This window comes from Primulina huaijiensis, chromosome 8 (genome assembly GCF_012295235.1).
Source record: "Primulina huaijiensis isolate GDHJ02 chromosome 8, ASM1229523v2, whole genome shotgun sequence".
NCBI lineage: Eukaryota > Viridiplantae > Streptophyta > Magnoliopsida > Lamiales > Gesneriaceae > Primulina > Primulina huaijiensis.
In genome coordinates this window covers 4,320,385-4,345,777 of record NC_133313.1, presented here as the reverse complement: position 1 = coordinate 4,345,777, position 25,393 = coordinate 4,320,385, and the positions used below count along the sequence as shown (strand labels likewise).

The 25,393-nt window shown below is 33.4% G+C and overlaps 2 protein-coding genes across 11 annotated transcripts; one reads left to right on the top strand and one right to left on the bottom strand.

Annotated features, from left to right (window-relative positions):
• Nucleotides 1-13,506: 13,506 nt before the first annotated feature.
• On the bottom strand, nt 13,507-16,290 carry LOC140982250 (WD repeat-containing protein GTS1-like). 10 transcript variants are annotated; one of them, XR_012176229.1, is made up of 5 exons: nt 15,821-16,290; nt 14,891-14,996; nt 14,534-14,689; nt 14,173-14,285; nt 13,507-13,778 (listed from the first exon to the last, which is right to left on the bottom strand). XR_012176229.1 is itself a non-coding variant. In XM_073448693.1 (4 exons), exons 1-4 carry the CDS (start codon nt 15,073-15,075, stop codon nt 13,731-13,733), a joined length of 459 nt encoding a protein of 152 aa, XP_073304794.1. In that variant the 5' UTR covers nt 15,076-15,814; the 3' UTR covers nt 13,507-13,730. The 10 variants fall into 10 exon arrangements, 2 of the variants coding, with proteins under 2 accessions (XP_073304794.1, XP_073304795.1); XR_012176225.1 differs by having other exon boundaries at nt 14,173-14,689; XR_012176230.1 differs by lacking the exon at nt 14,173-14,285.
• A 1,918-nt stretch (nt 16,291-18,208) lies between these two features.
• LOC140982369 (uncharacterized) lies at nt 18,209-20,804 on the top strand. The gene is made up of 6 exons (XM_073448851.1): nt 18,209-18,291; nt 19,158-19,196; nt 19,421-19,549; nt 19,641-19,805; nt 20,434-20,525; nt 20,756-20,804. The coding sequence occupies exons 3-6, from the start codon at nt 19,421-19,423 to the stop codon at nt 20,787-20,789; spliced, it is 420 nt and encodes a 139-aa protein (XP_073304952.1). The 5' UTR covers nt 18,209-18,291; nt 19,158-19,196; the 3' UTR covers nt 20,790-20,804.
• Nucleotides 20,805-25,393: the final 4,589 nt, after the last annotated feature.

The following is a 25,393-nucleotide window of genomic DNA, read 5'->3' as shown; positions in this document are numbered from 1 at the left end:
TTTTCCATCAGCAACAAGAACAAAATTCTCAATGCGTGAAACTTCCAGTGGGAACATTTTGTTTTGCGTCATGTTGATGGTGATCAACGTATTTCCTGAATTCTTTTCCTTAATAACACATGCACCGTTATCAAAGGAAATAGAATATCCACATGACATTAATTGTCCAACACTAAGCAAATTATATCCCAAATCAGGTACAAATTGAACATTGTGCAGTAGCTTTATTTTACCATTGGTGGTTTCAATGCCTACTGTACCTTTCCCTTCAACTTGCACACCTTTACCATTCCCAAGCTGCACCTTCAGCTTTTGTGTCTCATCAAGCTCTTTAAACATGGATTTTGTGCCCGTCATTTGGTTTGAACAACCGCTATCTACAAACCACACACCACTTGAATTATTGTCATTATTAGAATGAACCATAAAAAGCTTACTTTCCTCTTCATTCTCTGCCACATAATTCACTTGCTGGTCTTTGTTTGGACAATAAGCTTTTATATGCCCATATCCCTTGCACTGATAGCATTGAACACCATTCTTGTTAGTTATTTGCTCACTGGTGTACTTCGATTGCCAGTCGAATCTACCTCTGCCTCGTCCTCTACCAAAACCTCGACCACGACCACGAAATCCTCCTCTTCCACGGCCTCTAGTTGTTGAGATTTCAATTTCTCCAAGTTTTGAGACTGCCTCCTTCACTTGAAATGCCTTTTCTTCATGTTTTTCAAGTGACCTGTTAATTCTTGACTCATGTGCTTGCAAAGACCCCATTAGTTCATCAAATGAAAAAACTGACAAATCCTTAGATTCTTATATTGCAGCGACAACATGATCAAATTTTGGAGTTAAACTTCTCAATACCTTTTCAACGATGGTCTGGTCAGTAATCTTTTCTCCGTAAGATCGCATCTGACTGATTATTTCCATTGCTCTTGACAAAAAATCAGCAATTGATTCTCCCTTGTTCATTATCAAGGTTTCAAAGTCTCGTCGAAGTGACTGTAGCCGCACCACGATGATTTTTGAATCACCTTGAAATTCCTTCTGCAGAATTGACCATGCTTGCTTTGACGTGGTCGTAGATGTGATTCTCGAGAAGATGCAGTCATGAACAGCCTGCTGCATAATTACCAATGCCTTTGAATCTCTCTTCCTATTCTCCCTCAACCTGCTTTCTTCATCAGGATCGGTAAACCCATGTTCTACCAAGTCCCAAAGATCTTGAGATTTGAGCAGAGTCTTCATACGAATACTCCAGAATTCATAGCCTTCTCCTTTAAAAATTGGAATAAGTGGTTGTGCAGCACCCATCGCAGAAGTATTGTTGGCCATGAAAGTCTTTCTCAAAGTGTATCCCTCAACTCACGTGTTTGCACTCTACTCTCTCTCAAACCTGAGCTCTGATACCACAAATGTTGGAGAAGAAGAATATTAGGCAGAAAATAAGTGTAATAAAGAAGAGGACAAAGACACACTGATGTTTACGTGAACCTCAACTTGATTAATTAAAGACCGATTTACATTGCTATTTAGAGAAACAGAGTAAAACAAATAAAAACAAATATTAACCATTAAGCCATTAATCCCCTTATCCAACTATGAGATCTACTAAATCTTAACCAAATTGACTAAGCAATAAACTTGAGCCACTAACATGACACGTAAACTAAATAAACTTTGACTCATTCTTCAATAGCCCCTTCGATATTTGGTGTCATTGAAAAGAAGAAAAAACATATGTTGTGGGAGAGTAAACTTTTTTGTAGATTATTCTGTTATGTTGACTCATTTAATTTGAAGGGAGATAAAGTTCTTCGTGAATACAACATTGCATATTTATCAAATAAAATCTCTCTAGGAAACTGCACATTTTTCTCAAGCGCTGATGTGGTGTCAGACACGTTATTAATGCCGTCACTAGATTAATGGAAAAAAAACTAAAACTGAAAAACAAACAACCAAATTGCAAAAGAAAAAGGAAATAGCGGGTTAAGACAAAATGTAATTGACTGCTTAAAGCAATAAATTTGCATGAAATAAAACCAACATACATGATTTATATCCCAACTCATATATCACTCATATACATGAATATTCATCAATATAACTTATGCTGTTATTAAAAAACTATTTAATAAATTCAATGACATAATTTTAACTCCAGTAGTATTAATAATAAAGGGAAATATAAATAGAAATAGAAATCATGCTATTTTCCAAGCTAAGCATGAATTTATTAATTTTAAATCAAATATATATATANAATAACACAACAGTACAAAAGTAGTTTTCAGAGAAAGGTCTTCATCAGGAGACTCTGACTAATATTTACACGGCTAAAAGAAACTTTGGAAGCTTAGGAAAACTATCATGAACCCTACGTAACTATATTTTCTTGAAAATTGAAAGAGGTGTTTTCATCTGTGTATTTAGATCGGTGTTTTATCCAAACACTAGTTTATATTATTATTATTGTTGCAATTAAGCTGCATGTGCTTCAAATTTAATGATGGCTTGTTATTATAATTTACTTCGCACAAAAGTGCCTATAGAAAATGTCAGGATTTTGTAGATGAACATGTATTATGTAGTAATAAAGTTAGTTGTGGGCTATCTATTTTATATCAGGTGAAACATCGAAAATTATAATTTTGGTCTTGTAGTTTGTCCATTTTTGATTTTTATATCAGTCACAACTTGCTGAGTGCTTCCTCAAATACTCACCCCTTGCTATCCCTCCTAGATAAGAATAGAGAGCAGATAGATAAGGATACACAAGCCATGTTTTGGGGCTGGTGATGAAGATCTAATTTGAGATCAAGCATTGTTAATAATCCAGTTTTGTTAAGTTTCTAATTCACTTCCGAATTTTTTTGAATCGCATTGTAAAGACGATTATCTATTTTTATGAAATAGACTGGTTTGGATATATATTTGATTACTATGAGAATTGTTATTTACCAAATGTGTGATTTTTAAACAACGCTGGTGTCGACCAACCCCAATCTCGGAGCGTGACATTTAAGTGGTATCAGAGCGTCACCATATTCATAATCTGGTTGGGAGAAATTTGGGCGAATTTGCGCAAGACAAACACTTCAATGCCTATAATTCGAGCACCGGCGCCTGAGCACCGACGACGGGTCCACCTAGCAGGCAACTACTTAGTGCCAAAATTCAACCTATAGGAACCTCATAATCTAAAATTTGAAAGAACGGGCACCTCAATGCCAATATGAGGCACTTCAGTGCAGAATATTTGAAGCATTGGCACCTCAGCACCTATGTGGTGTTCTACTTTTTGAAAATCTTGTAGAACCCTTAACTTTGTCTATGAAACTAGGAATTAGATTCCATAAAATGTTCTGGAAACCTTATGACGTAGGTTATCCATGTATATCAATATCTCCATACTTTTCAAATTTCAAAAATTTCTCGAAAAATCTCAATCGATCCTTGTAATTGCACCAAAATACTTGAAACTGCTTGATTGATGCTACTTTTGGTCTATTTAACTTATCTTTATCATTTTGGATTGTTCTAAACCATTTTGTTTGTCTTGATCAGCGATTGTAACAAGAATTTATAATCTATTTGCTTTCTTCCGTATTTTTTTTTTGCACTTCCTAGAACTTTGATTTGTATTGTTTTTCACTACAAAAAAAAGGCAAAAGACAACGGTTAAAAACCGTTGTCGTAGGTCAAATAAAACCATTGTTAAAAGCCCCGTGGTTAAAGGGTGTGCTCAAAGACAATGGTGAAAAACCGTTGTCGTAGACGTCTAAAGATGACGGTGAAAAACCGTTGTCGTAGGTATGTAAAACCGTTGTTAAAGGTCATGTGGTTAAAGCATTCGCTAAAATACAACGGTTTTGGAGTGATGTGATAGCTACAATTTGCGACGCATTTCAAATTTATTAGTGACGGACATCATCCTAAACCGTCGCTAATTTTTTCAGTAAAATAAAAAAAAATTCACTTTTAATATTTTAATAAATATAAAAAAACTCACAATCTTACTACGCTAACTATATTCTTGATTTTAAAAATTTACTAAAATTTAAAGAGAAAAAATTTATCCTAATTCGAAACTAAAATTTTGTAAGGGAGAAAAATTTTAAGTGTTGTGAAGTGGTGTGGTAGAAAATGGACCGAGGAAGGGGATATTTATAGACAGTTTGCAACGATTTTGACTTTAATCGTCGCTAATAGCGACGGTTATTTTTCTAACTGTCGTCGATTTAAAATTAGTGATGTTTTTACTAGAACTGTGGCTATATTTAGCAACAGTTATTAAAAACCATCGCTAAATATAGCAACAGTTAAGGCTAAACTGTCGCTACTTTTAAACTGGCGACCATTTTATTAAAACTGTTGCTAAGATTAGCGACGGTTATATAAAAACCGTCGCTAATGTTAGCGACACTTTTTTACAAAACCGTCGCTAAATTTAAATCGACGACGGTTGTGCTTAAAACCGTCGCTAAAATTAGCGACGGTTATACTTTAACCGTCGCAAGTTTTAAAATAGCGACGATGTAGTACAACCGTCGCTAATTTTTGCGACAGATTTTGCTTAAACTATCGTAAAATGTAATATTTACAACAAATTTATAAAAAAAAAACCAGTTGAAAGACAATGATTTGTAACAAACCGTTGTCTTTAGCTTTAAGAAAAAGGCTAATAGACAACAATTTAAAAACCGTTGTCGTAGCAAAAAAAAAAAACGCTTATAGACAACGATTTTTAAAAACCGTTGTCGTAGCCCAAAAAAAAGCTCATACACAACGGTTTTTAAAAACCGTTGTCGTAGATATATCAAAGACAACGAATTTAAAGAAACTGTTGTCTATGAGCGGATTTTTTTAGGCTACGACAACGGTTTTTGTTAAAACCGTTGTTAAAAGTAAAAAGACAACGATTTTAATTGTCTTTGATGTGTTGTTGAAACTGTTTTTTCTTGTAGTGTTTCTTTTCGTAAGAATCAATAAAAAGTTATTTTCATTGGTCGATTTCATTGATTTCATATTCTAACCACTATAACTTCGTGATTACTATTGACTCATTTATATATTGGCAAACAAATATCTTAAAAATGTGTATACTTGTAGGACATGAACAGAAGACCAGTATGAAACATCCGCAACCCTTGCTATGGAAACCGCAACAACAATAGAAACAACAACAACGATTCCACCACCAGGATTGGACCTATGTCAAGCTGACTTGATGGCTATAGCAACCATTGTGACTACCACAATCCAAGGGTTGGAAAACCCATATGCCAATGGAAATAATCACACCTCCGGGACCTCAAAAATATGGGGTCAATTATCACTACAAGTAACTACGCAAGAATCAATCTCAAACATTCAAAAGAGATTCGGACCCCGAGGTTGGCCAAAACTGGCTCAAAAATATCAAGACCCAACTCCACCTACTCAAGATTTTCAACGAGTTTAAGGTGGATATGGTACCTCCATGTTTAGAGGAAAAGCAGCCAAATGGTGGGAGACAATATCACCAACCATGACAGCATCCAGACCAATCACATGACAACAGTTTTGAGATGTATTCTTGAAACAGTACTACCCGGATGAAGTGAGACTACATAAGTTGATTGAGTTCGAAAATTTCACTCAAAGTCCGGATACATCAGTGGTGGTGTACACTTCAAAGTTGAACTCTCTTGAAACCTATGCTCTCACTATCATGGCTGATAATACTTTGAAGATGCATCAGTTCAAGCATGGTCTGAACAGTCATAGCAGTTTACCAACCCACAATCTTTGATGATCTGATGGACGTAGCAATAAGATCCGAGACTGTCATCAAACACCTAGAAAGCGAGAATAAGAATGAGCGACCTCTTACCGAGAAATATTCTCAAGGAAAGCAGCCATTCAAAAGACCAAATTAGTTCAGTGGGTCATTCAAAGGCACTTCGTCCAGTCCATTATACCAAGAGGTCAAGATGTGCTTACAATAGACGCCATCATTGGGAATTCCGTTGGAAGTCTGGTGTATGGTTCAATTGTGAGAAGTTGGGACATCTAATTGTTGATTGTCTTGAGCCTAGGAAAGGGACATGGCTTAATACTGATGCTACCCTCAACAAGCCAAATGAAAATAAGCTCAACTCTCCTCTATTTGCGATGACTCACGAAGAGGTAGATGACGTGAATGATGTCGTGGCAGGTACCATTCTAATCAACAAAACATCATCTTATGTATTATTTAAATGTGGTGTCACTCATTCGTTTATATCTAAGAGGTTTACTAATAAATTAAGGCTCACACCTGAAATACTTGTTGAAACTTTTAGAATAGCAACTCCCACTAGTAATATAATTAAAACACATAGGGTACACCAAGATTGTCCTATTTCAAGCTTAATTGATTCAACTAAACATTGTGGAGTTCGAAGTCAATCTTGGAATGGATTGGTTAACAAAAAATAATGTATTAGTAGATTATCGTATGAAGAACGTCAAACTACGAGCTCCAAACCAAGAAGAAATCGTTTATCATGGCAAAGTCAAAAAACACAAATCCCCTCTTATCTACTTCCTAGACTTGGAAAGCCATGAAAAGTAGAGAAGATGTTTACCTAACTAAGTGAGATAAAGGAAGAAACTACAATTGCATTAGAAAAGATTACAGGAGTACAAGAATTTCCGAATATGTTTCTTGAAGAACTCCCTGGCACAATTTCCGACCGTGAAGTGTAATTCAAAAATTAATTTGGTACTCGGTGCTACACTAATCTCAAAAGAACCGTACAAATTGCTATGGCATAATTGAAAGAATTAAAGGAACAACTCCAAGAACTGTTGGATAACAAGCAAATCCAAACAAACACATCTCTGTGGAGTGCTCCGGTCCTGTTTGTGAAAAAAATGGAAGCATGAGATTGTGTATCGATTACCGAGAACTAAATAAGATCACAGTAAAAAGACCACAAAAAACATATTTGCCTCACCTTAAGACCCTAAGAGAGAAATACAATTATGACAAATTCAATAAATGTGAAATCTGGCTAAAAAACATTACATTCTTGGGGCATATAATCTCGGAAGCAGGCGTAGTAGTATACCCTAAGAAAGTAGAGGCAATATTAGATTGACTTAGACCAAAGACTGTGACAGAAGTTCAAATATTTTCGGGTCCAGCCGACTACTATTTAAAATTTGTTAAAGGTATTTTTTCAATACTCATACCTCTCACTAAACTCACTCAAAAGAACTATAAATTTCAATAGATTGAAGAATGTGAGCAAAGTTTTGAAGAAAAAACTTGCATCTACACTTGTATTGGTACTATCTCGGAAGGAAAGGATTTCGCCAACCATAGTGATGCATCAAAAGAATGTTTAGAATGTGTTCTCATGCAATATGGGAGAGTAATTTCCTATACTTCAAGGAATTCAAACCATATGAGTAAAACTATCCGACCCATGACCTTGAAATAGCTACAGTAGTGCATATACTAAAAATTTGGAAACATAATCTTTATGGAGCCAAATGTGAGATTTTCTATAATCATCAAAGTCTCAAATATTTGTTCACAAAAAAGGAGTTAAACATGAGGTAGAGACAGTGGATTGAAATCTTGAAAGACTACGACTTGACAATAAGCTATCATCCGGGCAAAACAAATAAGATAGATGACACTTTGAGTCGGAAGAATATGGGTAAAGTAATCCTAGAGTCACTTTCGGCACAACCATGCCTCCGAAAAACGATCAAGATAAGTCAAGATCGAAACCCCTCTTTAATGAAACTGAAATAGCAAGCCAAGGAAAGAAAGTCACCAGATCTCCATGCAAATAACAAACGAGTCGTATGGATGAAAGGACAGTTATGTGTACCCAAAATTGATAATATTCGACAAGAAGTGATTTTTGAGCCACACAAATCAAAATTTTCTGTTCACCCCGGTAATACCAAGATGTACAGAGACTTGAAGAAAAAATTCTGGTAGAGTGGAATGAAAAAAGACGTTGAAATGTTTGTCTCTAAGTATCATATGTGCCAACAAGTCAAAGTTGAGCACCAAACACCTGGGTATTTCTTCAACCATTGGAAATCCCGGAATGTAATTGAGAACATATTTCTATGGATTTTGTGATCGGTTTACCAAATTCTAGAAAAAGTCATGATGGTAAATGGGTAATTTTAGATAGATTCATGAAATATGTGCACTTCTTACTCATCTGCATGAACTATAATCTGGGCAAACTTGCTACCCTATACATGAATAATATCGTACGATTACATGGAGTTCCAACTAGCATACTATCAGATAGAGACCCGAGGTTTGTATCTCGTTTTTGGAAGAGCTTTCAACAAGCTATAGGCACTAAAGTTACTCTTAGTAATACATATCACCATCAAACTGATGGCCAAACTGAGAGGACCATACAAAACCTTGAGGATATATTGAAAGCATGTGCTCTAGAATTCAGTGGTAATTGGAGTGAACATCTGCCTTGATTGATTTTTTTTACAATAACAACTATCACAGCAGGATTGGAATGGCACCGTACGAAGCTCTATATGTGCGAAAATATAGATTGGAATAAAGTAGGGAAAAATCCATCACTAGACCCGAACTGATCCAAGAAATAATGGATAAAGTTACTATGATCAAGGAGAAACTAAAGACTACAAAAGATCGACAGAAAAGCTAGACTGATACGAAGAGAAGACCAACAGAATTTGAACTGGGTGAGAAATCATATATGAAATTTTCACTCTTGAAAGGTGTGCTCCGATTCAATAAGACTGAGAAATTGAATCCTAGATATGTCGGACTTTTTGAAATTCATGAGAAAGTAGAAACTCTTATTTATAGATTAACACTTCCATTAGATAAGTCAAGAATTCACAATATCTTTCATGTTTCACAACTAAGAAGATATTCCAGATCCAAGTCATATTCTTGAGGCCAAACCACTTCTAATCGAAGGAAATTTAAATGGAGTATTAAAGTACGAAGAAGTTCCTATTTTAATTGTGGACATCGAGGACTAAGTACTTAGGCAACGAACCATTTTGTATGTCAAAGTAGAATGATATAACCATACATAAAAAGAAGCTACTTGAGAATTAGTGGAAAAGATGCGAAAAAAATAACATTATCTCTTCAAGTTTCAAGCTAACACAAGTTTCGAGAATAAAACTTTAAATAAGGAAGTGGAATGTAAAGACCCGAATTCATGGTATTCAAAATTCATGGTCATACTTGAGAATTAAAAAAAAAATTTAAAATCATGATCGACAAACAAATTTCAGCAGCTAGAATTTTAAAAAATGGGACATAAAAATACAACAGGATTAAGAGGCTCATTTAGCTAATTTAGTGGATATGTAACAAACATTTTAATGGCTATGATCAACATTGAATGAGTTGTTATATGTATCAACCATTTCAATGGCCAATGTCAACTTTGAATGAGTTGTAACAGTTGTCATTTCAGCTGCTCGTGTTGACCTATACATAGTGGCTGAAGCTTAAGGTAAATCACTTCAAATCCTCTCCAAAATACTCTAGATTTTCAGTCACCTTAGCTGCAAGAAAGAGGAGACTTTCTGCTACAATTCCTTCAGCATTTTAGAGCAAGATAGCTGCCGAGATATTGAGCCAAGTTTCTATCCTAGAAGCAATTCAAGCAACACCAAATTTTGAACAACATTCGGCCCTCGTTTGAGCCAATTTCGAGCATCAAGGGAATAATATTTTGAGCAGCAAGTCCTTCATGTTTTATTTCGAGAAAAGAACAAGTAGGCAGGATTTTGAATTAAGTTTGCACACTTATATTTCTTTTTAAATTGGCTTAAAGTTTTTATAAAAATCAATTACGTATGTTTTTTTAAAAACTCGATCGGCATGATATATTCATTTCTATTTGATATGTTATATTTAAATCAATTTCTTATTCGATATTAGATATAATATTCGAAAGCTTGTTTGAATTAATTGAAATGAGCTGTAATGACTCGAGCTAGAAATGACAAAGAAAATTCTGATGCTTGATTTGATTTAATTTGATATGATCCTGATGCAGTAGAATATAATAATTGTTTATTTAGTCTCGTCTTTTAGAGGAGTAACATATAGGGGAGTGATCATTAGACCATGAAAAATGAGATGATTTTCAGTTAAATGTTTGTAATATGTTCCTATTGGATTCGGCATGCTTATAATTGAAATTATGATTATGTATGCGTATATGTATTCTTGGTATTTGTTATGCACGATCGGTCTTCACTTGCTAAGCATTTTCCCAAACATTCAACATTACTCTCCCTCTCCAGATAAGAATGAAGAGCAGTTAGATAAGGATGAGCAAACCATGTTTTGAGGCTGGTGATGAAGAATCAGTTCGAGATCAAGCATTGTTAATAACTCTGTTTTGTTAAGTTTGTAATTCACTTCTGCATTTTGTTTTGAATCGTGTTGTAAAGAAGATTATCTATTTTTATGAAATAGACTGGTTTAGATATTTGATAACTATGAGACTTGTTGTTTACAAATGATGTGATTTGAAACAACGCCAGTTCGACCAACCTCGGTCTTGAGGCATAACAAAAACCTATGACACTCACAGTTTTGTTAAAGCAGATTCGCTTTCTTACATGAATGCTTTGATAATATATCAATGGACATCCATTTCTCATTATATATGTGGCGGCAGACATTGTAGATGTATCTGATGTCACGTCACAATTTCGATGAAAAATGATTGAAATTAAAAAAAAATACAAGTTAGGGAACTAAGTTAGACTACGAAATAGCCGAAAAGCATGGCGAAATGAAGGGTCAATTCCATAAATTTCTTCTCAAAATTCAAATTATAAGATAAAATTTTTCAAATCAGATTCTTAATTTGTTTCTTAATTCAGTTTTAACCCCTTCCAGTTCTTATGGGAGTACAAAGCCCGATTCAATCCCACACTTTGCAACAATTTAACGTGGAATCTATATAATTAATGAAAAACATAATAATTTTGTACTACATGGGATATGTGTGTGTGTGTGTGTGTGTTAGTTAGTGCATCGATTTCATGGTATTTTACTTTTTTATTTCTATTTTCACTGTTATTATTATTATTTTTCCCTTTCTTTGAGGAAATATTGTATTTTTTTTTTTATGTACACACCATTGATTATTATCAGGTTACAATAATTTGTTAGATCTATTTCTGAGTCAACACGACTAGTCATCAAGAGACATCATCGATGGCTTCAAGATCACATCAATAATTAGGAGGGGACTCACATAAATCATCTTCTTATTCCTCAATTTTTAATTATTTTTTTATATTTACAATATATAATTTGATTATATTTTATATTTCTAACTAAGAATTATATTGTAACTAATATACATAAGATATTATGATTTTACATATAAATGAAAAAAAANGTTTGTGCGGTTTACATAATGACATCAGTCTCACGCTTTCATAACGTGCATGTGTTCCCTCTCCCCCGAAGCATAGTGGTTTAATTTTATTACTAGAATATATGATAAAAAAAAAATTTCATTGTTCTAATAGTGATAGAGTATTTGGGAAGTAATCGAATTTTGAATTAAAAAGTATTAAAATACGGTTTTGGTCTTATAATTTGCATATTTTTCATTTTGGACATGTCTGTTAATTTAATGTCTTAGTTCATTAATTTGCAATTTTTTTCTATTTTAATCTTCTTTTTATCCGAGTGCTGACGTGATACCGGAAAATGATGTCATGACACCAAAAAATGCTAGCTTGTCTGATTCCGCTTCATGAGTCTGATGAAAAAAAGATTAAAATTGAAAAAAAAATACAAGTTAATGGGCTAAGACTGTGAATGACCAGCGATAACACGACCGAAAATAAATTAAAAAATATGCAAATTACATTATCAATATGTAATTCCTCCAAATTAAAAGTAATGATCTATGCTGAAGGATATTTTCTTAAAAATTATATTGAAAAATTTAGCTACCGTATGCAATATCACGTTACTTTAGCATTCCAATTGAAAAAAAAACAAGAATGGAGTCATAAATCCAACGATCATCAGTATATTAGTGAGAATGGACTCAATAAATTACATTTATAATAAAAATATTTTAATATTAAATTAAGCTATAAAACTTGGAGAAAATGAGCTATCTTTCAAAATATTTGAGTTATTTAATATAAGAAGAGAATGTGTTGAATGAGACAATTCATGTTAGTGGACCATGAAAAATCTATGCTATCTCAATCTCATGGATTATAAATTAATATTGTCTACTTGTCGGAAAGTAACGTAGAATCTAATGATATTTCGATTATAGATGATGTCAATTCAAATTTTAAAATTTAATGTATTTTTCCAAACAATAATAATTTTCACTTATTTTAATCAAAATTGCTTTTCTCTCGATATTTGGGATGACAATGTTTTTAAGAGTAGGTCTCACGAATCTTTATCTGTGATACGGGTCAATCCTACCGATATTTACAATAAAAAGTAATACTCTTAGCATAAAAAGTAATATTTTTTCATGGATGACTCAAATAAGAGATATGTCTCACAAAATACGACCCGGAGACCGTTTCACACAAATTTTTGTCTGTTTTTAATGGTATCGAACTCGTCCAAGAAAAAATTGACTTGGTTTTTTAAAATAAATATTCCATGTTTTGAAATGGATTAAAAATATGATATATCTATATGGCGTTGTCATTCACATCGATTGAAATGAAAATTTATTGCCAATACAATCGGTGGAATTATTGTGCACTTAGTTCGGCTTTTATTTAGTTTTGTTATTTTATGAACCTTCTGCATTAACATTATTTAATTAAATTACCCTAATACTCTGAACATATGAATTTCATGGTTAGAAAATGTAAATGTTTAATACTGAAAATAATGAATTTGGGTTCAATATATGTTCATCAATAAACAAATACAATATAATATTAATAAATGAAAATTTTAAATTCCAATTTATGTCTTCCCTTCACTTATATAATGCACTAGTAGAAAAACAGTTTTTTTTTTTACTTTAGACATTAAATGAAGTAGTAACCATCTAATTACCGAAGTAAACGTCCATGGTTCGCATAAAAACCGAAGTCATAGACTATTAAAAAACAAAGTCTTTGACCAGTCCATGAAATCATAATCGGTTCGAAATTTTACCGATTACGAACGATTTTGTAGATCACCGAAGCCAAAGATCACCTGTTACTTCATAGGTTTTTTATAGTAAAGAAATACTAGGCAATATTTTACTTCAACATAATTTAAAATTAATGAAGTATATGTCGATCACAAATGCCCTAATTTAATTAGTAGGCAATATTTTACTTCAAGATAATTTTAAATTAATGAAGCAATTGTTCATTTTTTAAATACTTCACAAAAGTTTGAACAAATACGCACAGTACCACAACATCCAATACTGAAATGAATTAGATTCATTAAATTATTCAAATAAAATATTGTATAGGTACTAGTCATTCAAAATCATTCATACCAAATCATTCAACATAAATATGGTATAGGTACTGATCCCTCCAATATCATACCAAATCATTAAAATATGTCTACTACTAAGTTATCAACAGATCTGTGTGAAATTTGTCTACAAGTACAACCGACAAATTTATAAATAAATATGACCAATTAAACACCCGCGTAGGAGTAGACAAACTCACTCTATTCACTTCTTACTTCATCATAATGAACTTGATTGTAATAATGGTTTTTTTATTGATCCTCCAATCTGAAACGTAAAAGATATAATGTTATTAAGAACCTACAAAAAGACATAACATGTCAAGAAAACTGGATATGGCAACCAATTTATGTGCCTACTGTAATAAATCCCCAAGATTGAACCATTAAACGACAAGAAAAACACAGAAAAGAGAAAGGAAAAGCAAAATGTATCAGCCACATCAAAAAATATATTTTCTCTATGTTTATGTGCCTGTTGTAATCAACAGATAACTACACCCCGATTAGAAAGAGGGCAAATGCGCCAATGCTTACAACGGTAATAACAAGTTGAAATTTTGACCTTTTGTTAGATGCTGCAGTGATATCATTGAGAAGCTCAATGAAGGTGTGCAAATATCAGAAGACAAGGAGAACCCAAGGAAAGATGTTTCACTTACCGAAACCAAGTGATCATCGTCCTTTATGTTTCCATTTGTATCAAAAAGGCACATCAACCTATCCATTGGACTAGAAACAAGTTTTTTTTTATTACCCGGAACAAAGTGAACCTCTGAACAATTTGAATAAACAAACATTAAAGTTCAACATATTCACAACTCTATCTGTTTGCACACTAACATTCACTTCCAAAACAAATGATGTTGTCAGCTACACATGCAGCATGTAAAAATCAAATGATTATAGACATATAAGATCCATCCAGTGACTGTCCAAGGCCAGAGCATCGACCTTCTTCCTTAGTTGATCCCTTACTTCTGTTTTTTTTTTATCCAAAGGAAAAAAAGCATCTCCACAGACCTGGGTAACATCATCATGTGAGATTCTTCCAGGCATGCAGTCTGAGTCATGGTTCTCCAATCCCAGAAAATTATTTGTATTTGTTCCCAATCATGAGAAGTGAAGAGCATGGATTGCTGAATCAATTGAAATAATAACATATCTGAATTCCCAAACCTGATATGAAAACACGCATTTAGACATTCTCCATCTAATGAAGTAATTAAGGCATATTGATGAATTGATATTCTCTCAATCTAATGAAGCAACTGGTACATGCATCTAGAATTGGAATAGAAGTGTCATCATGCATTAAAGACATTCACATCAACTTGTCAAAATAATAAAACCATTACCAAGTTTCTCAAAAGTAATAACCTTTTGGAAATGTCAGAAAATGATAATAACTGAGATTTACACCCCGCATCAAGAATATTAGCGCCTGATCCAGCAAATGAGAAGCTGAAAATCTCCTGTGATGGACCTGTACTTATACAAGATACCCATATGGCAAAGCCAAAATAAAAGTTTGGATCCTCTGAACAGAAATACAAATAAAACATATATTCAAATTATCAGATCTTGTGTTTGATTTCACAAATTTGAAAAAAGTGGCAACGATATGCTAAAGAGTGTTAGGATGCGAAAGCTTTTTTTTATATATAAAAATGGCTATATCTTTTTTTAAAAAATAATCAATCTTTCAAGCAGTTGATGGAGTTTGAGTTAGTTTTTACAAAAATGTATTTTAAAGAAGTTTAAATTCAGACTATCAATAATAAAAAATAAAAAAATGATCTCTTTCACTACCATGTTCCAACATAGAACTACTACAGCTTTATGATATATTTCCTTTGCCTACATTAAGTCAATTTAAGATTCTCTCAATGACTAAATAAGATTCTCTCAGGGACCTTTCAAATAAAATAAACCAAATTTCTAACAATCCACGTTCTACTCAATTTGACATGGTATAACGGATCAATTCATGTGAAATGTGGTTATGTTTTCGAAGCAAATGAATACGAGGAACCTGATCTGACACTCCTTTAAAACAAATTGATGTGAAACCCAATCGACGAAGCACTTAAACCTAGTTACAAGCACAGGAATCGACCTGAATTACAGTAGCTTTAGTCTAATTACCACTTCCATTTCATGAAAAATAATAATAATTAAACACAATAAGAGATACAATCCGCTGCATGCAATTCACAAAATTCTATGCTATCTCAAATAAAATATGCAGAAATAGAATCCATCAATTTCATAAGCTAAAGACGAAAAAAAAAAAAAATTCGAACTCACGATTTTCACAGCGACGATCTCAAAACTATCGATATGTGTAGTTTCATAGAGGAAAAAAGTCTGAAAAATAAAAAAATAGAAAACCTAAAGTGACGAAGAGAAGTACGATACTCAAGTTCAAAAGAAACCTCACCGAGAAAGATTTGACCGAAGGATCCACCACCGGTCTTAGGGCCGAGCTTTAATTATGTTAAATTAAATCCAAGCTAGACGAACACAAAACAACCGAAAATCGCTACAAGAATCACCGGAAAAACGAAGAAGAGCCTCGCCCTAGGGCTTCGGGTCAAGCAAATCGGGGCTCAAATACTTCGATTCAAGGCTTAGATCGGAGCTACAAGTCATGGGCTACGAGTCACGGTGGTCACCGGTGACTTTCCAACGAAGAAAAACGGCGGAGATGTGAAATCGGAAGAGGAAGATGAAGCCGACGGAAACTCGGGAAGGATTTTGGTAAAATATTGAAAGAAAAAAAAAGGTATTGTAATGTTCTCAATCGGTTCATTTTATTAAATTTTAATTTTTAACTTTATTTCTTCATCATGTGACATTGGACAAAATAAAATGTCACTTAAAATTTAAAGTGAAGATAGTGTTTTTTTTTAATATTAAAGTTTAAAATAGTTTATTATTTGGTCAATTTTATAATCGAAGTATATTACTATCTATTATTTTGAAATTCGAAACTAAAGAATTAAATATTGGCAAAGTATATTATCGAAATTCTATTAGTGATATTCTTAATTACAAAATCGAAATAATGACACTTTACATTTTAATAAATAAATTTCCTATAGGATATTTAGTGCAAGTATTAGATTTTAGTGCAAGTATTAGATTTCGTTCTTGTATTTGTTACTCTCTATTTTAATTTTAATTTTAATCTTAATATGCAAAAATTTTGTTTCAATTTAATAAACAAAATAAAACTAATTTTGCTATAGATAAAATTGTTGTAGATGATGATTGACATAAGATTAAGAAATCGTGTTATCTATTATTCAAATTATGTAAATGTTCTCCATAAATATAAGGTCTTGTGATTATAAATTATTTCTAATCATTCTCTTATCTCTATTCTTTATTATTCATAATACGTTATTAACACAAACGTTATTCGAAAGTCGTAATGGAAAACATAACCAAACTTGAATTTGAAGAACTTGACTGGGAAAAAAATTATTTTTCATGGTCCACGTGGGTCGATTCATGGTTCATGAGGGTAGTTTAGGTATAAAAAGTTTATGTTTAAAGTTGGGAAGAAAATATTATAGTTGTGATTAATTCGGAATTAAAACGCTTCACGAATTAGTAATTAAGAAATTAAATCGGAATCCTCGGGTTTAAGTTAAATCAAAATATTAAAAATTAAATTTAAACTTAAATAATTATTTGGGATAGACTTAAGTCAATAAAAGTAAGAAAATATCAAAATCGAGAAATTTTAAGTCCAAGGACAAAACGATCATTTTACACCTGGGTAGTATAAAAAGGGTTGGCAATGTCAGGAAGAATCATAACACATGCTAAATGATATTTTAAAACGTTTATGATGAAAATATAAAATTTTATGATTTATGGTAAAGTTGTGAAATTTTTATTGTTAAAATGATATTTTTCAAATGTGGAAAAGACACGATATTTTTTAAATGTGGAAAGGAAAGGAAAAATATTTTGAAAGATGTGAATTGACTATGACATAAAGGATATGATATATGATTTTTGGGAATATCGTGATGGAGAAGACTCCAGATGGAGCCCGTTTACGGGAAAAGGCCCGGTCCCAGAGAGAGACCAACGATCGTATTTTAATTTTACGTCGGTGCCTTGTGTCCGTTCCCATGCGCAATGGTGTGCTAAGACTGATCAGTCGACCAAAGGATAAAGGCTAGTCACTTTCAAGGACCAAACTTCACTCAAAAATGATAAATGATTGACAGCTTTATGATTTGTTTAAATAATTAATTTTAATCCCCATTTTATAACTCATAAGATTTCTGATTATAAATGTATCAATTTATCTACATATTTGAATCCTATAAAAATGAGTGTTCAACTGTAAATAAAGTAGTTCCTACTTCATTCCCAATTTTCTATTCTCAAAATATGCTTTATTTTGTCCATTCCTAATATCCATCAATTGTACTGTCAAGGTGTAACGTTTCATGATGAATTTTATTTATTTTATCTATCAATCATCATATTTCACAATTTATTTATATAAATATAACTAATGATATTTAAAATTATATATTAAAGTATTAGTATTTATTTTAATTACTAATAATGGGCCATATTTTTGAGGCTTTTTTTAGTTGTCTCTTTATTGTTATTGGGATGGCCAATATTCCCGGGCCATATCAACCCGATTAATAGAGGCTTTGCCCTATGACGTCGTTCATAAAATTTCCTCTCGGCTTCCCGTCACTCTGGTTTTTCTTGTCTTCTTCGATCTCCTCTTTCCCTCTCCGGTAAGCTTTTCCATGAATATTTCTTCGGGTTCGTATTGGCCGAGTCTACAAGATTAATTTTGTAGATATATTTTATTCTGTAACCTTGTTATGTATTGTTGAACTTGGGTTTTAATTTTTGTCTTTATTTTCACTCATGTATATGCTCTTGAGCAGTAATAACATGACAAACTGTAGCTTGTGGGAAACTTGCTATTAACGGGCGTCAACTTCAATATTATGCTCTGTTTAGATGGTATTTTGATGCTTATGTTTGAAAGGTATTTTACGATAAATGCCATGATTAGTCAGATTTCTGTGAGGCTTGAGTTACCATGATGGGAATTAAGTTTGAGATTTGAGGGATGCATGATACATGTTTGTTGAAATAATTAAGAAAAGAAAACGTGTTAAAATCATGATTCTTGAAATGTCTTAGGTTACTGTGCAGTTCCACTTTTACTTGTTAATTGCCTCGGTATTGTTTGCTATGGGCATTTTGATGATATTAAGATGCAAACTTAAATTTTACTGCAACTACCATACGATCATACTGATCAAAGTAGTATTCTTATCATTTTGGGATCTTCATCTGTCGATTATCCGTATTACTGGCATCATGTATTGCATTTGTACTTGTTCATTTCATTCTATACTTTATTATCGTTTTTATTTAGGTCATTTTATATTGAACTTGTGCTCACTCTTTTGGGCAATTTTTTTGTTTTGTGTGTGGGTTACAAACCGTACAATAAGTGGAGAAGGGGACGGATATGCCGAGTGGCAGTGCTACAAGGGATTGGGTGTAACAATTAGGGAACATAGGTCATCATGTCAGCATTCTATGTTTTTATTTGAATAACTTTTTAAAGTACATAAACTTGCAGGGCTTCATCAGATGGAATTTTGCGACGTGCCAACACTGCGTATGGTACGTTGTTTCTTGCTTTCTACTCCATTTGATTCGATGCTTTGGATATCATAGATTTTTTTGCCTTACTTTGGAGATGCACAGAATCGGGAAAGAGGAATTTACTGAGAACTTCTTATCTTTCATATATCTATACTTATACTGTATTAAATATGCATATAATAAACAATGTTTAGATATGAACATCAGAAACTGAGCTTTGTTTATATTAATTGGCAGATGTGTGATGACTATTTTGACCCACGGCATTGTGAATGTGGTGGAATGAGAACACGTTTTATTATCAAGTCATGGGAAATGACAAATGATTATGCGAAACTAGCCTTAAATTTCTACAATCAGAAAACAGTTAAGACAAATTATCTAATGTTATTGACAGTCTTGATTATTTAATACACGTAATAATTTAATTTTGGTGTCTTTTTCGGTTGGTTTACAGCATAAGAATTTCAATCTTGAGGAGGTTGTCAAGCTCAACCGCACACCATCTGCATTTTACTGCATGACATTCAAGGCACGGAATGCTGAAAGTGATGAGTGCTATCTTTTTCAAGGCGTTGTTTCTGTGGTGGGTGGGCCACAAGTGTTGCTTTGTGAGATCAAGGTACCGTTCTCGCCATTTTGCAGTAGAATTTTTATTAATGTTTTACTTAAGTCCATACTATCCATCTTAGTGTAGGCACAAACGCCAGGGACGAAAATCAAACCAAATTAAAGTTAAATAATATCCTCGAATCTGTTAGCCATGGAATTTAGGTTTATCGTCCTTTTTACCTTTCAACGTAGGTTTGTTTGCTTGTTCTAATTGAATGATAGCTACGTGAGGTTTATCTAAGATCCAATTGAAATCTCTTAAGTCGGTGACCATAAGATGCAGAGAGAAGTGAGGTAATATAGAACACAAAGCAAAGATATTGGTTCACGCCAGTCGGCTAGATGTAAATGTAGGCATTGAGCGATGTGGGATTCTTGGGGCAGGGTGTTTTTAAATAAAGGGTTGAAGATTCATTGAGTTGCCTATTGATTTTTTGTGATGCTAGAGTGAGGCGACACTCCGATCTTTAGTGGATCCTTCTACCAAGCATGCAACTGATATCGGTGCCGTAAAGTAGATTTTAAATAGGCGGAAGAGGAATACAGTTGCATAATCAAAAGCTCTAAACTTTTTATTATTGTTTATCTTTTTGTTGGCATACGATGTTTGGAATTTTATTCTTGTTATATATTTTTAGGATGAGAAAGAAATTTCGATCCCTGCTGACCATGATGAATATTACGATGAAGAATCATCTGGAAGTATGGAAGATATCTACCCTTACACAAAGTAGTATGGAAGATATCTACCCTTACACAAGGTACGGTTCATCCTAGAATCATACTCAATTTATTCCAACTTTATTCATTTGTCATTCATTTAGCATTTGCATGTTCTATTTTTAACATTGTCTTGGTTAATTGGCATCCTTTTTTTCAAATGAAATGCGTATACATCTTTTAGCTTTGCAGTATTTTCTCATTAGCGTTTTTTTTTTTTCTGGGGGTCGAATGTGATAGGAGTGAAAATGATCTTGGAGTTCTGCATCTGTAATATTTGTTTTTTGATTACCCCTACATTTTCAATATTTGGATTAATATATTTTTTGATGCATAAAAGATTATATTGTTTCATCTTAAAACTTGGATGTATTTCATATTTTTTTTGATACGTATGAAAACCATTGTTTCATCTTACAAATTGGATGTATTTCATGTATGTATATTTTCGTTATTGTTCAGTTATATTTATAAAATTATAGTTATGTGATTTAATTCTAACTTATTTTGATTTTGACGTGGAACTAGTATTGAATAGTGTAGGGTTACAATCCACTGAAGACTTGAAATCTTGTAAGTGTAGACGTATCTATTCGTCGTGTTTAGGGCTCTTAGGAGAACTAGTTCTCTGATTGTCACATCTTTGTTTTAGTTTTTTCCAAAGCTCTTGTGTTTCTTGAGTTTTTGACCCGTCATTTAGATTATATTATATTTGTTTTGTCTTTGTCAATATTGATCCCTAATTCTCATAATTGCCAGTATTAAACATTTACATCTTTTTTTATATGTTGGTATTAGGGTAATTTAATTAAATAATGTTAGTGTAGAAGGTTCATAAAAATATAAACCTGAGCTCGTTAATAAAAGCGGAACTAAATGCTCAAAATTTTCATTTCAATCGCTGTGAATGACAACGCCATGCACATATATAATTTCCTTAATTCATTTCAAAACTTGGAATATTTATTTTAAAAAACCAAGTCATTTTTTTCTCGGACGAGTTCGAGACCATTAATACAATTGTCACCTCCAAATATCGGGGAAAAAGCAATTTTGATTAAAATAAGTGAAAATTATTGTTGTTTGAGTATTAGTTTTCTCTAAAAATACATTAAATTTTAAAATTTCAATTGATGTCGGCAAATATGTAAGCTCGTACTCCATGTTTCCTAATTCATTTCCAAGAAAACATTGCTCCAAATATAAATAAAAGGAAGCCAAAAATTCAATTTATTCAATGGAACTAAATGATATCCTCATATACACGATATCTATGTCGAATGGTGCCGTAATCTGAACTCATATAGCTTTGGACGTAGTTTTCCAGTAGTCACTGTACAAAAAAAATAATAATAATAAAACATAGATGAACATTGTTGAGAATATGGAAGGTTAGCTCACTAGATTTATGCAAGGAGCATACGTACGAGTTATGATCTACTTAATTGATCTCATGTTATGCTTAAGATACAAGAAACTTCCAAGATCAAGAAATGAAAAAGATGATCTTCTCAGTGTCTGATTTTAACATTGAATCCACGAAACAAGTTAGTTACAACCTACTTTGAACAACAAAACTAGGATATATGAACAATGCAAAAAATGTCAAGTCTCAAAACACAAGCTGCTATGGACTCATCGGATGTATAAATATTATTTCAACATGAAATAAATGAGAAATGCTAAATGTGAGGGGGAGAAAGTTAATTTCACCCTCTATTAATTGGTCTAACAAACGATACCACACTACTATAGTCTGCAAAGTTTTGGGAAATTGATAAGTTTTTCAATCCATCAAATTAATATATAGTTACAACAGTTCAAATATTCTAATGGCTGTGAAAGATATGTTCGGAAACACGTGACATAAAATAACATTGCCAAAGTACATTCTAGCCTTGGTCGATTTAGAATATTCAATCATATAAGACATAGAAAAGATTTAGGTAACAAAAAAGGGAAAAAAAACAAATTAATCGTCAACAATAACCAAGTAACTTGAAACAACCTTCAACCTACATCCCATTGCTAAATCACAATAGAAAAATATAGTTCAAACAGAAACCATGCGTCTCTAACTTTGATAATGTAAATTCAATGAGACATGAGTTTGCAAATACATAACTTTCGCAATAATCTTGGTTGCGTTTTACGTACCAAACTAACTTTTTTCCTTTGATATTAACACACTTTTCATCGATAGGACTCAATCCAACTCCAAAGTAAGAATATAATTGTTAAGACTCATAAGAACTTTTCTCAAAAAATGGAGAAGTTGCATTGTTCAGCTTACAGTGAGAAGATGAGCTTAAAACAGTAACCAAAGGAAGAAAAAGAATTATTTATACTAAACTAAAAATAGGAAAAATGTGTTTTACTAAAAGCGTGTTTTGTGAATCTTATTCCACTAATACTCCCCGTCAAGATTGGTGTAGGTTTAAGACACCAATCTTGGATAGGAGATAAGAATGTTGTTCCCGACTGAGTCCTTTGGTGAAGATGTCAGCAAGTTGCTCTGTGGTAGGGATGTGTGCGGTTCTGATCACACCACTCTTTATCTTTTCTCTAATCAGATGACAATCAATCTCTATGTGTTTGGTGCGCTCATGATACAATGGATTCGCAGCAATGTGCAGCGCTGCTTGGTTATCACAATACAATGTTGGAGTTGAAAGTAATGTCACTCCCATATCTGTAAGTAACCCAATTATCCATGTAATCTCACATGTGGTGCTTGCCATTGCTCGATATTCCGCCTCGGCGGAGGAGCGTGACACTGTATTTTGTTTCTTAGACTTCCAGGAGATCAAAGAATTTCCCAACTGACATAATAACCCGTGATTGATCGGCGTGTCATCGGACATGCTGCCCAATCTGAATCACAATAAGCATATAGAGAAAAAACATTATTGGCAGATAACAAAATGCCTAATCCTGGTACAGACTTCAAGTAGGGCAGAACACGTATTGTCTAGTCCATGTGTGATTTCTTTGGTGCATGCATAAACTGATTGAGGACTTGCATAGCATAACAAATGTCAGGTCTTGTAATTGTAAGGTAAATGAGTCTACCAACCAATCTCTTATAAGCATCGGGATCGGACAACAAATCATCATTGAGACCAGAAGTAGAGCTCTGTTGATTAAACACAGCAAGTTCATGACTGGTAAGCTTTTGGTGTTGAATAACAGGAGTATCACAGACTTTAGCACCTGTCAAACCCGAATCTGCTAGCAATTCTAACACATATTTACGTTGGTTGAGATAAATCCTTGCCTTGGACCGAGCAACTTCTATGCCGAGAAAATAACGCAATGAGCCAAGGTCTTTAATATGAATGTGAGAATGCAAGAAATTCTTCATATCAATAATGGCTTTCTCACTACTTCCACTCACTATAATATCATCTACATATACCAACAATAACGTGATATGAGTAGAATCATGCTTAGTAAAAGAGAATGATCATTAGCCGATGGAACAAAACCTGCCAGCTTCATAACACTGACAAACTTAGTATTCAACTGCCGAGAGGCCTGCTTAAGACCATATAGAGACTTAAGTAACCGTAAAACACGTTTCTCCCCTTGAAGAGGATGCCCATGTGGTATTTGCATATACACCTCTTCCTCAAGATCTCCTTGGATGAAAGCATTGGTTACATCCATTTGATAAAAGGGCCAATGCTTCGTAGCTGCAACGCTTATTAAACAACGAATAGTGACGATATTGGCTGTGGGGGATAAAGTATCATGATAATCTATGCCTTCTTGTTGTGTATATCCCTTGGCTATAATACGAGCCTTAAAACGATCAACAGTTCCATCTGGTTGTCGCTTAATCTTATACACCCACCTACAACCAATAGACTTCTTCCTAACCGGCAATTGAACCAATTCCCAAGTGTGATTCGACTCTAAGGCTGCTAGTTCTAAATCCATGGCTGCCTTCCACCTAGTGTCCAAGATGGCCTCATGATAAGAACTAGGCTCTCTGTCAGAAGAAACACATGCCAAAAATTTCTGATAAGGTTGGGAAAATTTAGAATAACAAAGATAACAGTTGAGGGGATATTTAGAGGTTGCTAAATTACTGTGAGATAATATGGGACAAGAGTAGTCCTTGGTCCAAATAGGAGGTGTGGAGACACGCAAGGATCTTCTTTGTGGCTGGGAAATTGTATGGTCAGTATGAGGAACAAGAGGTGGGCCTGGTTGGACAGTAGGATTGGAATAAGCAGAGAGGCGTCCCCAACCAAATCTGATGTCATTGAATAAGGGTTAGAAGCAGCATCTGATGGAAATATAGGTAATAATGGATCTGGAGTGGCAAAAGAAAAGATATTCTCATGGAAAACAACATCTCTTGAAACAAGAAACTTTCCATTAGTAAGATTCATAACCTTGTACCCTTTTTGAGTGCTAGAATAACCCAAGAATGCACAAGAACTTGCTCGAGCAGAGAACTTATCTCATAGAGTTAAAGAGGTGGCATAACATAGACAACCAAAGACACGAATATGATCAAAGGATGGAGTTTTATGGCACAAGATCTCATATGGTTTCTTATTCTGAATCAATGGGCTAGGGGTACGATTAATGAGATAACAAGATGTCAAGACACTCTCCCCAAAATCGCAATGGTAATGAGGATTGAAAACGCAGAGCTCGGGCTATATCAAGTATGTGTCTATGTTTACGTTCAACAACTCCATTTTGTTGTGGATTGTATGGACATGAACTTTGATGTATCATGCCTAGAGATTTGAACAAGAAAGTGCATTCACTGTTGAAGAAATCACCTGCATTGTCCGTTCGGATGGTTTTTATGGTGGCAGAGAATTAAGTATGGACCATCCGAAAAAACACTTTAAGATT

What these genes read in the sequence shown, in the direction of transcription:
- LOC140982250 (XM_073448693.1), bottom strand. Translation starts at nt 15,075, where the DNA reads ATGTTTTATTTGTATTTCTGTTCAGAGGATCCAAACTTTTATTTTGGC. An exon ending in TTTTCTGACATTTCCAAAAG is followed by an intron (nt 14,690 to 14,890) that starts GTTATTACTTTT and finishes TTTTCATATCAG; the next exon opens with GTTTGGGAATTCAGATATGT. An exon ending in ACGATGATCACTTGGTTTCG is followed by an intron (nt 13,779 to 14,172) that starts GTAAGTGAAACA and finishes TTTACGTTTCAG; the next exon opens with ATTGGAGGATCAATAAAAAA.
- LOC140982369 (XM_073448851.1), top strand. Translation starts at nt 19,421, where the DNA reads ATGTGTGATGACTATTTTGACCCACGGCATTGTGAATGTGGTGGAATG. An exon ending in ATTTCTACAATCAGAAAACA is followed by an intron (nt 19,550 to 19,640) that starts GTTAAGACAAAT and finishes GTTGGTTTACAG; the next exon opens with CATAAGAATTTCAATCTTGA. An exon ending in TGTTGCTTTGTGAGATCAAG is followed by an intron (nt 19,806 to 20,433) that starts GTACCGTTCTCG and finishes ATATATTTTTAG; the next exon opens with GATGAGAAAGAAATTTCGAT.